Raw genomic sequence first — 17,564 nt, 5'->3', positions numbered from 1 at the left:
TCCTCTGTCATTGTTCGTACTAATTATGCTCAATCTAATGCAATTTTCAAACGCAGCAAGAGGTAATTAACTGTAGATTAATCCAATTTATTCAAGCCGTAGACAAATTCTCAGTGTTTAGCTTGTTTATCTGAAGTAAATATTGTTGAACTTGTTTGCGAAAACAACTGGAAGATTGAATGCTAATGCAAGTTATCTTCCATTGCGAACTTCCCGTGCCAAAGGGCTGGTAGTACCAAGGTGCTATTAGCCCTTTGGCACTGGACTCCGTCGGTTGATTATTAATATGTTTGTTTAAAGTGTACAAAATTGTTCATTAATAAAGCTCATTAATGCACTAGTTCTCAAATGTACGTAGAAAGTTTCAAGTGTGGAATAGAAATCAACCTGCTAAATAAGTATCCAAATGTATGTGCCGTTCCAAGACCCAACTGCAAGAACACAGAATATTGTTCCTGCTGGTATCGGCGACCATTAGACTCATCACAACCGATGAACATTTCAGAAATGGTTAGTTACTTGTTTAAAAATGTGTAAATTTTCTAAGATGTACATACATCTCCTGTTACTGTACAGGATGTAGTGAATTGGTAGGGACATCTGCTAACCACAGATTTCTTGAGGAAAAATATATAATAATACTTTCCTTATGCGATTTTTTTCTTTGGCGCTTTATACTCATTATATAGAGTATTGAAGCGATTAAAAAAATTATTAATTTTGTTAAAAACTTCGGCGTTTTTGAACAAATTCTGTTGAAATTATGCAGTGATGCAGTTCCCTTTAGTTGATATAATATATTGTATATATAATATGATTTATCTTTATCTTTCTAAAATGGTTATGCGTTTGCTGAAATGACTCAAATTGCATAAAACTTAATAAAACCTAGAAAAAATATCAAGGAAAAGATTTGTTTTACTCGTAACATGATATTTAAGATAGTCATGCGAATACATCCTGTTTTTAGCGGTAGGTTCTCGATATGAAAGAAAAATTAGTACCATACATTGAGAAACAATATGCTGGAATATCTACTAAAGTAAGCGATAAATTAAAGATTTACAAGAATAAAAACAAAAAAAATATAATTTTGGTTAAAAAATTAAATACGTTTTCCGGTGGCAAGCGCAAAAAAAAAGTTGGGAGGACGTGTCCATGACCGTCCATTTCCTCCACTCGAGTATGAATTTTTTTTAGCAAAATTATGAGAAAAGTGCGCTTCATCGAACTGCAAAATTTCAATAAAGTATGTCAAGCAGCATCGAAGTTAATAACAAAATTGATTTTTTCAAATAACTTCAACACTACATAATATGTACAAAGCGCCAAAGAAAAAAGCAACCTAAGGAAAGTCTAATTTTTTTTTATTTCAGGAAACTGTGTTTAGTGGCCTACTAATTTGCAAGTTCCTGTATATCACATATGCTAACATACCTAAATGATACTTATGAACATATTCAAAACCCATCTCAAACGACCCAAAATGCTTCGCAATTCCTCAATGCATTTACCTTCCTTCCATAGCCGCTATCCATCTAAACCAAATAAAGACCCAGAAACGAACCAGGTCGGGCCCTCAAAGGCACACACAGAAACCCATTTAACTTCCACCGAACTAATTCGTCATGGACGTGTCGCTAAGGGACGGAACTAAAACTTGCATGTAAATGACAAGTTCTTAAAGTAATTTGGTTGCAAAGTGGCACGACAGTGGCATGTTAAACGTATGTAGAAACCCGAGGACATTCTTCCATTTAACTTCGTTTCAGGCTGCTTTGCTCTTACACAGCAGCTCTTTTAAATTAGATGTATAATGTGAACGATAAAAAGGTCGCCCAAGGCCCTTTCGTAAGGCTGAGATAAAAGGGGCAAGATAATAATATATCATAATAGTCTGAAATTCGTATCTCATATTTGTGAATTACTAAGGTCCTTTGTAATGGAGCAACGACTGAAATAAAGATGAGCAGTAAGTGTTCCACTGCAAACCTGCAGTAGTTGAGGTGAATTTTATTGCACTGTCCAACTCAATACCCAAGCTATGTTATTCTCGTTGAAAATTGATTTTACGTATGCCTCAAATTAATTTTGAACAGTCCTCGGTAAAATATTAACACAAATTTGTGGTATAGCGAGGAACAGAATAGTTTTGACTGTCTGAATACTTCACATCCTTTCATGAACAATTGAAGGCTAATTTGAAATCCTGTCCGAATATCCTCGAATATTTCATGTGGAATTTGTTCAGCTATACAGGTATTAGATTCGTAAATCGCTCTATTGAGATGTGAAAAGAAGTTTTTTAACCTGAACTAAATATAAAATTTTCAAAACTTTTTAAGTTTAATATTATATAGAAATATAAAAGCAAAACAGCGTTAAAGGTATATCTTGTCGTGATTGTGTACGAACAAAGTTTTCTTTTTGGAACACTTTCAGCCCTTTCAGGGAGAGGTAAATCATTCAGAGCCAATTTAAAACTTGTTGCTAATGGCAAGAGATTGGGTCTTGAGACAGGGCTGTAACTGTGAGTATTTAAAATCAATTCAACTGGAAGAATTGAGGGTTGTAGAAGAATTATTTAGGAAAAGATTTAAAGTAAATATCCATATTTATTAAGAGTAGAAACACAGAAAAAAAACGAAATTATCTGCAGCTTCGTCTTAACAATTAATCACATTATTTCAAAGTTGATTCTGGTTAATTCTTCTTTCATTGAGCATCCCTAAACTTATTTCAACTTATGGCTCACATCCCCGAACATTCAGAACCAATTTGGGACACACTATATAGAAGTTTAACAAATTCGCGTCATTTTCGACATCATTCCAGGGGGAACGTTTTGCTCTCGAGAAGAGGTTTGGTTAATTTATTCTCCTGGAATATCAGGGAATCTTAGGTTGAAAGTTATTAACTTCGGGACTAACTTCCGAGTTTCCTCCTACAGCTGTTATTTTGAGTCGAATATCGAAATAGCTGCCATCAAGCAGCTATTCGGAAGCCCTAGGAAATAACATTAATCTTCAGTAAATAAAAATTTCTCATAAGCATTGATATAAGCTCCTAGTTGACAGAGATGCTTGAAAAGAAATTTGCGTAAAACAATTATTTTAATAAACATTGCAATGTCCTTAAGAATCCTAATTTCCATGCAAAAGATTCAGATCATAGACCAAATGAGATCAGATGATAGATTGCCCATTTGGATAGTTGGCTCCTGGTTTTTGTAATTACATATAATAAAAAAACGATTATTGAAAATTTCTAATACTTATAAAAACTGAAGGGTATGAGAAACAGTAGCGAGTAAACCTCGAAAAATAATATTTCTCAAATTGCAAGTTATTACTACCCCTGGAGGCTCTCTGATTCTGAAGGGACTTATGAGCTGCACCTAACGAGAAAGATTTTTAAGGCTTACTAATGTCCTTGATAATTAAAAAAGAAGACAATTTCTCAGTGGTCTCTGTATGAATATTTCGGGATTCTAAAAACGTCCTGTTACAATCACGATTTTCGCAGTGGGTTACTAATTTTTCTTGGAAAGAAATTTTCTAAGACAAACGTAAAGAACATAAAAGACTTAAAGCTGATCAGTAAAAACTCTCAAATTCCATTCATAAAAAAAAAATTTGGAAAAATTTACTTTGTTAATCCTACTTGGTCAGTAAAAAACCAATTGTTGCTTATGAAACTACGCTATAAATATGTCACCTTTCTAAAGTAACCTCTCAAGCCATATCTGCTTACACCAACTCTGGATAGAAAAGTGAATGCAATGTTTAAACCTTTTCCCTGTTGTAATCTTTTTCCTCGGAAAATTAGTAATTCTTTCAAACTTAGAAAATGTTGTATTCAATTATTCACTGACACGAGAAACAAAAGTACACAGTGCATTCTTCAGACCGAAATAAGTTAATAGTTAGGCACGACTCGAGAGCCTATTTGAAACGAATTTGCCTGGAAAAGTCTCGGAATTATCCACTTATAATAGGCCATTATTTGAATAATTTTACGTCGTTTAACGAGATATGTTTTCCAACTCTCAAAGTTCAAAGTTCCCCACGTCATCCCTGTCCCCTTTGTAATAAAGTCAATTAACTTGACGAAGAACAATAACTGCTAATCTCAAACATAGGAATTAATCAAGTTCCACAAGGGCAATATTACGAATAATTCACATCGTGGGTTATAAATTTTCAACTGAAAGCATGGGGAGAGATCCCCATTTATGCCTGGGCAACATTCTGCATATAGCGGTTTTCGCGCCATTGATAAATATTTAATAGTCTTCTGATTGCTCTACTGTTTACCTTATTCCCTGGTACAAAAGGGCCGGTTCTGCACCAGCAAAGTTATTTCCTTACGGGAATGTTTTCTTATCAAAACGCGTGCCAGGGGTAGTGACCCTTCTGATGTAGGGCTTCAGTTTTGCAATAAAGTTGAATAAGCACAATAAGGGTTGCGTAATTCAATTTGGAGCGCTAGCGCTGTAACGAAGATTTGATATGAAGGGTCAAAAGCCTGTGTACATCAGGCTTTCCTCGATATGCACTGGGGATTTCAAGTTCAAGCCCGAATGAGTAAATAATGTCTTACCGATAAATTAAATCATATATGCATCCTATCAATAACTGAGTGCGGTAAAGACACTTTCGTACATGTTGCACGCTTTTTGAGACGCCCTGTACGTTTTCTTATAATTCTTAGATATTACTAGTATTTGTCCCTACAGCTTTCGTAAATATATGTATATATCGACTATTTCCTATATATGTATATATTAGTGTTACGAAGGTCAGTAATTAATAAAATTACGACGTTTCAACCCTTTTCAGCCCCGGTAGCCGAAGTCAGAGAATATGTCATCTCTGTAAATTATACCGTTCCCGAGATCCCAATGGCGTGGCTCGAATTTCAATATAAACTTATAAAATTATTGATGAGCCGAAAATAGGCGCTTATAAAGCTTTTTGTGGTTTACATCCGGCGTCATGCACCAACAACAAACGTCATACGTTACGAAATTTGTAGTATAAAATTATTATTCACTTTAAGCACAAATCATAGCCGTACAAAACTAAATATCCGGGATAATGCGAGCTGCGGCCTCCTCACTGACCGGATATATGCTGTCTTGACACGGAATATTTATGGGGATGTCGTACATGAAATGCCTTATTATGGCTCTTTATGCGTGCGACCAATAAACTCTTTGTTGTCTGTGTGGTTTATGGGACTTTTTTCATCCGAGTTTATCGCATGATTGTTTCATATTAATTTCGCATAAATTCGAAAACCATCACGCGAAAACGTAAAAATATGAAGAAAGCTTGGAATAATAATTTTGTTTGTACAAGAATCTCCTGGCCAGCAAAATAAATTGTAAGAAGCGGTTTTGAAAACGATTCTCGTTTTAGAATCGGCTTAAATTCACTATTTGCCTTTGCGATGGGCTACGGGAATTTACAGACCTTTTTATAATAAATAACCTTTATTTATAGAAAGCAGTTTGTCGCAAATAAAACGTTATTGTGTCCCTTTTATAATGCGAATCTTGCTTTAGGAATTGCTATAAAGTTAATTAAATATTATTTAGTCTTGAGACAGAACAAGATCGCTCTTCGTTCGTTATTAAATTTCAATTATGTCCTTGCGTGGCGGTATTTCGTCATCCCTTCAAATATTACCTGACGGTACTGTGCAATTTTAACGGTTTCAGCTGTGTCAATTGCTTATCATACTTTTTCCAAGTTGTTATAATATTTGATCGGTTGTAGCAACAAAAGTTTCACTATTAATATATTTACACATTCGATTCACGATATTTACTTATATTGGCACGGTAAACAGAAAAGAAGTGCTGGAAAAACACAGTATTTCAGGTAGTTTGATGAGATTCTTGTACCCCTTTGCATATGGACAAATTTTGCACTATTAACAGGAAATGCGTTCGTAAAAAACTTTTTGTGAATATGGGAAATCAATTGATAAGAAAGTAACGCATTCCGTACTGATAAATTTTAAGACGCTAAAGTACTGTACGATCGCATGCAAACAAGGAGTTTATAGGATTTAAACAGGTTGATGGATGGTAATAGATGTAAATTGTATGAGGAGTATACCGTGCCGCTCTAAATCCCCCTTTTCACTTTCCTCCCTCCACCGATAAAATTAAAAAAAAATCATTTTAAAAAAATTCAAAAGCAACACTAGATGGAACAAAAATACTATCTTCCGACAATTGTTTATTTTTTTTAATCTTCCTTACGTCATCGGTAGCACAAAATGGCCGTTTTTTTGTGTTCAAAAATGAGTCAAGCGACACCTCAAATTAAAGATCTTTCAAAACTATATTCAATGTTGCATTGCTATTCAAAATCAATCAGTTCATTTTTGAGAAAAATAACGATAAATTCAGCAAAAAATGCAATACAAACTCAGCTTAAGAGTACGTTCGCTTTGAACAAACTTGTTTGTTGATTGAAAATTGGTTTGTTGTAGATTTTGTGCTCGCAAATAGTCTTTAGTTATGTGGATTTCCCTTTTTATTCTTTTTTTCTTAATCAAATATCAGCAATTTAGAACCGCACGTTATAATCTCTTTCTTATTCTAATTTCTGAAATATTACAGTATTGGTCCTAACCATTAACGTTGTTTATTCCTTTGGTCCAGAAATGTTATTTTTACAAAAAGTCTACCTTGAAAGTATCTCGTACGATGCATCTTTTTTAAGTTAAGTTATTAACTCGAAAATTTAACCAAAAATAAGTATTGTGATACTGAGCCATTTCGTTCATTTTAACTAACCTGAAGTACTCAGAAATCTGTAGTGATTCAGAATGAGTTTGTCGGTGTCTTCGTCATTTTCAACTGCGTTCCGCGGTTAATTTAATAAATACTTCATGTAGTAGTTACAGACATTATATCAACAATCCTCCCGTGACACAAACTCTTCTCCTAACGACAAATCCGCTTATTTTTTCTGCTCTGTTAAAATTCCAAATTATCGTATATCGCAGTTAAATTGTACGTTATATCTAAACCGTGCAATTTTAATGAAATCTAAAAGACATTCCCAAATGGGACATAATTAGTTGTAATTAGAAACAAAACCGTTTATAAGTCTCCTTTTACATAAAAACTTTCTATTTGTCTCTTTAAGTTTCGTCAAGACAACATTCAGACAAAAGCGCTAAAAATCGTATCAAATACTTCTCTTTTCCTTTTCAGGATGACTCACAGAACAGGTCAATTGGCAGTGTATAGTGGGCAATGCAAATATTGAATTCTGAAAGCAAATGGGAAGTTTTTATATTTTATCTTAACAACCGGAAACTCTTCAAGTTACACGACCATAGAAAAGGTATTTTTAGACATTTGAGTTCCACGTGATGGGCGTATTTCCGTTGTCGATAGTCAAGTAGGTAGGTACTTTGTATTGATCAATCCACGTTATGTGTATGAACCTCAGGCAAGTTTGAGCATTTTCTCCAAGGTAAAAAATATTTTACCTTTCCTAATGATGCCAACAAATCATCTGCAGAGAATGCCTGGAATTTGCAGGCTATTTTACTTCGCGGGTGTTTTGGGTAGGTCCAATTGTCTTAAGTGGCAATTTGTTAGTGAAAAGCTCTAATGAAACCCTTTCTAAAAGTTCTTAAAGTATTATGTAACTGCAAATCTCTTTATTCATAGAACTTTACTGGAGACACAAAACAGGACTTAGTAGGTATGTGTAAAAAAAGGCGGATATTTTAATATTACGATTCGGTATATTGCGCAACGATACGACAATTATTTATATACATAAATATTTGATATCAAATTTCATAATAATAAATACAGATTAGCCACACGCAATACTGTTTTCTTGTTGTTTTTCCACAACTTTAGGTTGATTTTAAAATAGTTTTGGCATTCTCGGTGACCAACTGGACCAGACTTCCAGAAGCCGGACGGTCTTCTCCTTTAGCCCATTTAACAAATAAATCTCCTATAAATTCCAGAGGTGTCCACGTGGAAAAATCGGCTTCAGGCATCCATTTTCGATTCATTGGTGTATCTAAGGTGATGGGCAAAATTGCCAATACGGTGCTGTTGGCGGGCAAGCCACTGTTTTTGCCGGCTAAAGACTTGGTAAGATGGTGTACGGCTGCTTTAGCTACGCCTAAAATTCACTTTATTACTATTTTTCACTGTGAGGTGCTTTGAGTTAGTACCATATCCAATCATGCCAGGGGTGGGTTCTAATGCCGCCTTCGCTCCGGTGAGTTGCAAAATTCCTTCCGCTTTGAGGTATTTTGAAGCTAAAGTTGCAGCTATAAGAGAGCTGTTCACACTTTGGTTCCACATGAGTTCTGACCTCTTGGTCAGCTCCGTTGAGGCGTTCCCTCCAGCCCAGCCACCTTCACGTAACCTCGCGTCAATACCCATTACCAAATATCAATTAATAGCTGTAGCTTTTTCTCACCTGCAACGCAAAATATACCGTCCAGCTGCTGCCTGTTTAAAGCATCTCCTACAGCTTTACTAATGGAAAATTCCTGCTCTACAGGACTTTCTGTAGTGTTCACGGCTACGTTGACGTCAGCTTCGGGATTTTCCGTCAAATCCACACTTACCACCCAAAAATTAGCAGCTTTCAGTTGAGTAATGCATTTCGATCCTAAAGCACCTCGTCCTCCATAAACTAGTACTCTTCCTGATGCCATTTTCTTTAACAAATACCGACTATTGCAATAAATACAAATATACGTTAATAACAATGTGGTTTTAACGACCACTGGTTGTTGACTGAAAGCGAAAGTAAGTTAGATATGAGTGAATTATAACCAGTTCAAGGAAGCTGGTCAACTGAAAATCCAAGTGCGAGGTGCACCATGATACCGGGGAATTCCCATTATTAGTACCTTAAGATTTCGTCATATGTCTAATTATACAAGGATCATTCATTAATTATACAGACAAATCAATATAGCTAAAAAACTGTTTCATGAATCAATACAAAAATTTTAGGACTTCGAGTTGGATTCCTTGTGACGACATCTGACCAGTAAATTAATCAGATTATGTAAATAAAACCTATAAATCAGTCAGTTCAAGATGTTATGTCCAATTGAAAATTGCACAATGGACGAAGAACATGCTGTTGTTAGGTTTTTAGTCGCAGTAGATGTTAAAGGTAGTGAAATTCATGTAAAGATGTTAAAAAGGTATAGAAGCAATTGTTTAAATCGTTCAAACATTTACATATCAGGTATACCGGTATGAAGTGAGCGTCAGGATATAAATATGTCGATATAGGACATTTGTTGTAAACAAACCTTTTTTTTTTGTTTGCTTGGTTGGTATGCAAACTGACAGACATATTTAGTACAAATCAAATCTTTGACCAAATAACAATATATTATTTCATTGTGCTAAAAATGTCGAATTTTGTACCACAAAATGATGATTTGCGGAAAAAAAATTGCGGATTTGCTTGTCGAGGCATATGGTGATTATGCTTTATCAGAAGCAACATGAAAAAGATAGTTTCAACGATTCAGAAATAACAATTTTGATGTGCAAAATGAAGAACGTGGCAGACCACCAAAAAAGTTTGAAGACGCTGAACTGCAATCAATATTGGATGAAGATGACACTCTAAGTCAAAAACAAATAACAGAAATGTTAAATGTTGCACAACAAACAATTTCTGATAGTTTAAAAGCTATGGGAAAGTTCCAAAAGTGTGGAAAATGGGTGCCGCATGAATTGAATGAAAGACAGATGAAGAACCGAAAAAACACCTGTTAAATTTTGCTTCAAAGGCACGAAAGAAAATCAGTTTTGCATCGAATTGTTACTGGAGATGAAAAATGGATTTATTTTCAAAATTCTAAACGGAAAAAATCATGAGTTGATTCGGGACAACCAGCAACATCGACTGCAAAACCTGATCGATTCGGCAAGAAGGCAATGCTGTGTGTTGGGTGGGATCAGAAAGGTGTGGTGCACCACGAGCTTTTAAAACCTGGTAAAACGGTTAATAATATTCGCTACCGACAACAATTGATGAATTTAAACAATGCATTGATCGAAAAACGATCAGAATGGGTCAGAAGACACGGGAAGGTAATTTTGCTCCATGACAACGCACCTGCACACAAAGCAACACCAGTTCATGATACCATCAAAACACTTGGCTGGGAGTTGCTACTCCATCCGCCGTATTCACCAGACTTGGCTCCTTCAGACTACCATTTGTTTTCATCGATGGGACACGCAATGGCTGAGCAGCACTTCGATTCCTACGAAGAAGTAGAAAATTGGGTGTCTAATTGGTTTGATGCCAAAGAGGCACATTTCTATTGGCGTGGTATCCATAAATTGCCAGAAAGGTGGTCAAAACGTGTAGAAAACAATGGTCGATATTTTGAATAATTTTTTTTTCCTCGTTAAAATTGGTGTTTTATTTTCACAAAATAGCGCTCATTTCATACCGGTAAACCTGGTGTTTCAACTGCCTCTCTTGAATCTTGCATTGACATGATAATCTGTGACAACAGTCAAAACGCAGTTGAAATGATACCGAAGAGGTGTCTGCTAATGTTGGAACTGCTCATAACATCATTTAGAATATATGCAATACAAGAAAAACTGTGCGAAATGGGTGCCAAAGACAACTTAAGAATGTATTAAAAAACTACGATGGAAGATTCTTCCGCACCCACTTTACAGTTCAAATCTTGCCTCTTAAAACTTCCATATATTCCTTTAAGGAGGCTCTACGTGGGGAAAAATACGACTCCAATGAAGAAGTCAAGACAAGGTGTAAATGTGTCTCTGACAGCAAAAAAAAGAATTTTATATTAAGGACATTAGAAAGTTAGAGGAACAATGGGACGTGTATCAATGTTGGGGAGATTATGTTGAAGAGTAGTCAAAAATTTTTATTGATTCTATAAATTGTTTTGGAGCGATTTATATCAATTCATCTGGTTACTTATTGAATGACCCATGTATTATGCAGGCTCAATAGAGTTTAAATTCAAATTAATGATTCAGTGATTTTATTCATACGATATCAAGCAAACATTGGTAAAATTATCATGGGGTACTCGGCCATCAAAAAAAAATAAAGCAGTTGATGTTTATACTGGACGGATATAGGATTTTTTTTTAATTTTATAAATATTTACAGGTTCTGATTTATGGGCTTCAAATTGCGCACAAGGGGGTTTTTCAGTACGCCAAATTCACCTTCAATGTCTTCTAAGATACCTGATTGGTGTCTCCAATACAGCAGCATCCTGAGAAGATTGGACGTCAACGGAGAATTTAAATTGAGTACACACGGAAAACTTGAATTATAGACATCTCAAAACTGTTAGAGATACTAATTTTTAGGTAAAACAAACTCAGCTAACCTGAGGATTCAGGTACTCAAATGATTTATCGAAGAAAATTACACATTTAATGTTGAGCTCATGTAATATCCAATGATTAGTGAGGGCGGCAAGGAGTGACATTTTATGGAGAAAACTATTTTATTAAAATGCATCAAATCTTATTACTCAAACCCCCCTCGTAGACACAAATCAGCTTGTTTCCTTTCGACATTTTTATAGCAATCGAATCAGTATTACTATATGTTATTAAACCCATTAGATAATAGCAATGTCAAAAGTAACATAAATATACCAGATAATATGTTTTCATCGAAAGACATTCAGGTTAATATATGGAATTTCAATATAAAAAGATTAAAATTCACCCAAGATTGTGCTTTGCAGACTTCTAATTTATTATTTGGTTAAGTTTAATATTGACGGTTTCTACATAAGAGAATACAGCAGTGACACAAAAAAAAGAGTTTAAAACAGACTGCCGCATAAGGTTAAAAGCCCCAAAGGGCTGAGTTTGATAAACGTCAAAGAATTTTTCTCTGTCGTCTATAACACTTATTAAAGTATTAGACATGCCAGACATTTTCAATAAGTCACTCACTAAAAGTCGTTAAGGAATATATCTGAAAGTTGATAAGTGTTTGTCAAATTTAATGGTAATGGCTACCCATAAACGAAAACGATACTCGGAAATAGAGTGTGTGAAGTGAGTCGGGTTCAAAATATGTCGGGTAAAATAAATTTGTTGAGTAGTTTCGTACTACGAGGATAGTCTGAGGAGTACCCCACTTAAAACTTAAAGAAATAATAATTGAAAAATATTACATTATTTCTCAACATAGCCCTTTTTGAGTTTGAAGCATTTTTCCAAGCGATGTCTTCTAAACCCTGTTTATAGTAAGAAGCTTCGAATTTATCAAAATAGGTATTGACCTCGGATTCCACCTCTTCAGTATTGGCAAATCTCTTTCCACCGAGCACTTTTTTTAACATTTGAAACTAGAAAAAAATCTGAGGAGGCTAAATAATGTGAATGGGTGGGTCAGGAAAAAGTTCGAAACCAAGTTGATTGATTTTGGCTATTGCGATGACCGAAGTGTGAACTGGTACGTTCTCTTGTCTTCCATTTAAGGAGATAGTCAATAAGACTTATCCCACGTACATCCCAAAAACATGACGCCAGCATTGGGTCGACCACTCCAGAATTCGCCTTGGTAGGCCGTACGACCTCGTTTATACTCTGCCACCCAAATACTTTAGAGTTATTAGCAAAGGACCAGACTTCCCCAGAGTACAATCTAACACCGCTTTCATGTCAGATGGACTAAAGACCTTTCGAATGAAAGTATTGAATCACGTATCAATGACCAATTTTTCCTCATATTCACAAAATCTCTAAAAGCGGTCACTAAAACAGCTCCAAAACAAACACAAATTACCGTAATCTTCTCAAACTCTAAACATAAGCTTTTTAGGTTGGGTCTTTGTAATATATGCAAATTTTTAACAAAAAAAAGGCATGTATATCTCAGGTCGGGTACTTCTGGGATATCCTCGTAAGTGAAAAAAGTCAGGGGTTGAGAAGGAGTTGTTGTCAATACAACAATTCATTTATGTCATGCAGAAATCTGTCAAGCTTATAGGAAGTACATATACCTAGTTGAAACCATACTCATGTCTCATCAATTCTATTTTGTCAATAATCTGAGGTTAATTACATCAGGAACATGAGACATTTCTGAACTTCTACAATGATTTGGCAAATATCTCATTTTCCTGTGTAATAAATTTTCAGACGTTCTCGGTGTTTTGCTGAAAGCCGATATAATTAATAATTGAAGCTTTGCGGATACGAAGGGCGAACTCAACAAACCGCTTTTTGTTGAGCTCGCTCTTTGTATTCGCAACGCCTCAATTTTTCCATGCAAGAACAAAATTGAACCTACATATATTTTTTCCCCGGAACTTTGTCCAATACTGGAAAACTTCGAAATTCATTTAACTTTAGAACTTTCCATCATCCTCAGACCTAAAACAATTTCCCCAGCCTTTGCTCTGGCCTCGGAAAGGCTTCAGAAAACAAAACAACCTATTGGGCGTTAATGAAACTTTTGTGCTCGTCACCAACTTCCGACCAATTATGAAATTTTAATTCCCAAAAAATAATAAAACTAAACTGATTTGTCAGCCATGATTAATGGAATCCCGAAAAAACTAGCCAGAAAATCTATCTAATAATTCTAACCTAGTTCCGAACTGTCTGCGTGCATACTGCCGCATTGTGGGACGTTGGCTTTACGTTCATTTATATTCATTTCATTTAAATGGAAAATGTCAGTTTTTCCCCCGAGATTTTCCCACAAACTGAAAGTTCAGTCGTACTTTGGGAACGTCTTATTATGATGTTTTATATAGGACTTAAGGATTTGGCGTAATGCCTATATTGCAGCCTGGTGACTAAGGCTTGATCACGATTAATGGAAGAAAATATTCCTACTTTTTCTAATTTTTCGAAGTAGATTTCACCCATTATTTTGCACCAAATTAATGAAAACTTGCCCGTAATAACCTTTAGTATACCTACAAAGAAAACAATAAGATTTTTTATGATTCGAATATGAAGACCTGCTTGCCTCATTGTTTTTCAGTTCTTAGGAATATTATAGTGTTTCAAGGAATATATGGACAAGAAATATCATGAATATAAATTGGTTTCTGACAAATTTAACCTTGAGAGATTTGTACAATGTAATTAATACTCGGCTTCCAACTAATAAATGTATGTTAAATTAAATTTGCAAGGTTACAAACAAGGTAAATACTTGATGCTCAATCAAATGATGTAAGCTTTGTAATTGACATAACGTAGAAGACGGCATATTCGAGAGAGAACCAATAGTCTTATAGCAATTTGTAGAATATGCTCTTGAGAAGTCTTATCTACAATCTTAAGATGCATATGAGTTACCCAGTGGCAATACATATATGTACATATACGGAAATATTGAAAAAGTTTTAGTTTCCAGATATAAATTTGATTTGATTTTTTTTTACTGTAATTTTGGAGAGGTCTTTCACTTACCAATTCAGTGCCTTAATATACTTTGCTGTGACTATAAAGGTTTTCAAATAACTTGCGTCTTCATGAGACCATGTTTATAAATGTTAAGAAACTATTTTCCCTAAGTTTAAAATTTTAAAATTGAGATTTTTCTCCTAATCTTGTAATTTTAAAGCTTAATAACCTATGGAAAACTTTACACGCTACACGTAATGCGGTATAGAGGGAGATTTTGACATGATCCTTTTTTAGTCAAAAATTTTAATTGAATTTATTTGGGATGCTGAGACTTACAATTTTCATATTATAAAACTTTTTTTGTGGAACTTTTTGAATCTAATACAAAATAATTCTAACTTATATGTGGGGTGCCAAGTGATTATAATTTTTTCTATTAACGATAGACAATAACTATTCTGTAACCAGTTAGAAAATGCGTAGTTTATTGTATCGATTTAGATCGTGCTTGACAAGTAAAGCTGAACCACTCAATAGAATGCTAGTTACTGAAAATATCATTTACTAAAAATTTTCAAACAGAATTTTTTCCAATCTTGTTAAAATCATGAAAAAATTATTAGAAATTGGCATCAATTTGAAAATTTTCGATCTGCGCTCTGTATCTCTAAGTGCTGTTGTTACTGCCGTCATTGGTGAACTGAACAATGAAGGTGCTAACTTTCGCTATGTAAATAGCTTCGAAACGAAATCCGTCGAATTTTCAGGTACAATAAAAAAATTGTAATTTTATATATGAAAATTAGAAACCGACATTTTTCTAATAAAACAGGTCTAGGAAAAAAAAGCCCGTTACCGATAACGTTACATGGATTTCCATATAATATACTTGCAACATGACTATTAATTGAGCGTTATCATAATGATGAATACTTCACTAATATTTTTTATTAGAAGCGCATAATCGTAAATCGTGGCACTCAAGATTTCTGTACAACTCGTAATACATTTTTTTACGCGCTTTCGCCTCATTTTGACAAACTGTTACGAGTGCATAAACTAATTTTTGCAAGGGTTTTAAAATATACCTTTTTCTCCAAGACTGTAAAAACTGTGAAAAATTTTGGACGTGTAATAAGTGATACTATTCAGTATTTTATATACTTTGAAAATTAGGTCATATTTATTAAACATAATATTGTCACAGCAAACGGCTGGCGCAGGTAAAAACAGAGGGATAAAAGAGTTTATCGTTACACCGGCTCAACCTGAGATTTATTGCCTCGTTTTGTATGTGTCAAATAATCTGGAATAATTCTTTTGCAGATGTTTTCACGTTTCTAACAAAATTATGAAATCTTCTAGTCAAAGAATCCTGTCTATTAAAGGAGTACATTGTTAAGTAGGGTGATAGCCTAATACTAGTTCAACCATCGGTTGTGATAAGCGATATTGAAATGTAAAATAATTTCTGATTAGTAGACCATTAGCTGGTGAATTGTAGATTAATTTCGAGTTTAACGGAATTATTTGAACTCGGAAATCGCAACAATATTTTACCAATGTATCATATAGTTAGAAGCAGAAATCCATGAATTTTTAAACTATTCTTAATAAAGCATATTAACTTTTTAAGTGGCACCCATATTATGCAGTCCAGCACGTTTCGACAAAAATTCCAGCACAATTTGAAATTTTAATTTAATTTTATAATAAGTGTATGCAATCGGCAACGTCGCCGCCACTACATCCAGCGGCAGCAGCTGATTCTTCCTCTTAACCTACTAAAACAGCACAAATTGTAGAATATTTACCTGAAATTGATGAATTAAATTATTTGAAGCGATTTTCGTATTAAACCTTATTTCCGATCTTCGAATTGGGGCTTTTTCTCGCGTTTCACTTTGTGCAGAAACTTCAAGAATTTAAGAGAAATCGCGGAACTGTTTTAGCATTCACGTAAACTGGGCTTCAAGACAAAACGCGATCGATGAGATTTTCATTGTGCGCTTGCTTAAATGCTTGTTGATTCTTGCACTGTTGCCAAAGTGCTAGAGTGGCGTGAATATTACTTGTTAAAAAAAAGTAATCTGAAAAGTAAAAAAAATTAATTCAGGTTAGTTCATTCACGTACAAAAGCATGATTTATTATCGAATTTCCTTAAGACTGAAGAAATGAGCAATAAAGTTAGGAATACGTGACAAATCTGAATTTCATAGTCCTTTGCAAAATAGAAAATACTGAAAGAAGATTAATGATAATAAAATGAACGATTAAAGATAATTAAAGGAATTCTCTAGTCTATTCTCGTTGAACAGGATACCCTAGTAGAAACTGACGGCTGGGATTCCCCAGTTCGACTTTGACCGCCGAGTTTCCTAGTTAGACACCCAGTGGCCGAGGTGCTCTAGTCGAGGCGAGTGGTTACTATACTCACATATGTTTCTACCAACTGGTTGCAGACGTGCATTAGGGAAGCTATCCTCATTAACACACCTCGATGGAAAATATAAGTTTACGCTAGTAATTCATGATTCCTTATTAGTAATAACGTGAAGGCTTAAAATTGCTTTTACATAATTTACAACACTGTCGACATTTGCATTTATGATCCTAAAGTAGTCTGCACCTACTAAAATATCAAATTAATTTTCAATTATCCTCTTTACACGAAAAAAACGCGAATGGATAATTCGTTTGGTTTAACTCAGGGTATGGTTTTAGAACGCACGATTTAAGTAGAAATTCGTCATCCGTCACAAAAGTCAGAGGGTGGATTACTGAACTATTAGTTAGCGGTTTAGGATTTGGAACTGCCATTTGATTGGCGTCGAACATGTTATCCATCCTATTTCACCAATTAATGATTCAGCAAATACCCCTTCATCGCTTTTGCTTCCATACGCTTCTATAACCACCAAGGCGAAATTATATTTAGAATCGAAGCTTGTTATTAATATTATATTAAAGGTTTTATTAAATTTAAAAAACGACTGTGGCTTTATTAAGGTTGTTGAATATGTATGCTTTGGATTTATAAGGTTATAAAAAATTAAGGTTGTATTAAACAATTAAAAAAATTATCAAACTCACTGTTCTTCTTTAAAATCTCCTGAATTGCAGAAACAGTGATCTAGAAGTACATAT

The 17,564-nt window shown here is 34.5% G+C and overlaps 1 protein-coding gene and 1 long non-coding RNA gene across 3 annotated transcripts; one reads left to right on the top strand and one right to left on the bottom strand.

Moving 5' to 3' along the window:
- Positions 1-7,759: 7,759 nt before the first annotated feature.
- Positions 7,760-16,402, bottom strand: Dhpr (dihydropteridine reductase). Of its 2 annotated transcripts, none has more exons than XM_066302897.1 (4): positions 16,231-16,402; positions 8,478-8,737; positions 8,227-8,412; positions 7,760-8,174 (listed from the first exon to the last, which is right to left on the bottom strand). In XM_066302897.1, the coding sequence occupies exons 2-4, from the start codon at positions 8,716-8,718 to the stop codon at positions 7,897-7,899; spliced, it is 705 nt and encodes a 234-aa protein (XP_066158994.1). In that variant the 5' UTR covers positions 8,719-8,737; positions 16,231-16,402; the 3' UTR covers positions 7,760-7,896. The 2 variants fall into 2 exon arrangements, with proteins under 2 accessions (XP_066158994.1, XP_066158993.1); XM_066302896.1 differs by having other exon boundaries at positions 8,478-8,721.
- On the top strand, positions 10,429-11,547 carry LOC136350819 (uncharacterized). Its single transcript, XR_010734217.1, has 2 exons — positions 10,429-11,338; positions 11,399-11,547. It is a non-coding gene; the product is annotated as an uncharacterized lncRNA (long non-coding RNA).
- Positions 16,403-17,564: the final 1,162 nt, after the last annotated feature.

This window comes from Euwallacea fornicatus, chromosome 4, assembly GCF_040115645.1.
Source record: "Euwallacea fornicatus isolate EFF26 chromosome 4, ASM4011564v1, whole genome shotgun sequence".
Taxonomy (NCBI): domain Eukaryota; kingdom Metazoa; phylum Arthropoda; class Insecta; order Coleoptera; family Curculionidae; genus Euwallacea; species Euwallacea fornicatus.
Note: the sequence above shows the minus strand (reverse complement) of the source record. Positions and strands in the feature narration are given on the sequence as shown.

Excerpts from the sequence above, each read along its gene's own strand:
- Dhpr (XM_066302897.1), bottom strand. The coding sequence starts at position 8,718 with ATGGCATCAGGAAGAGTACTAGTTTATGGAGGACGAGGTGCTTTAGGA. Across the intron at positions 8,413-8,477 it reads CGGTATATTTTGCGTTGCAG|GTGGCTGGGCTGGAGGGAAC; the intron begins GTGAGAAAAAGC and ends GGTTACGTGAAG. Across the intron at positions 8,175-8,226 it reads CCCTGGCATGATTGGATATG|GCGTAGCTAAAGCAGCCGTA; the intron begins GTACTAACTCAA and ends AGTGAATTTTAG.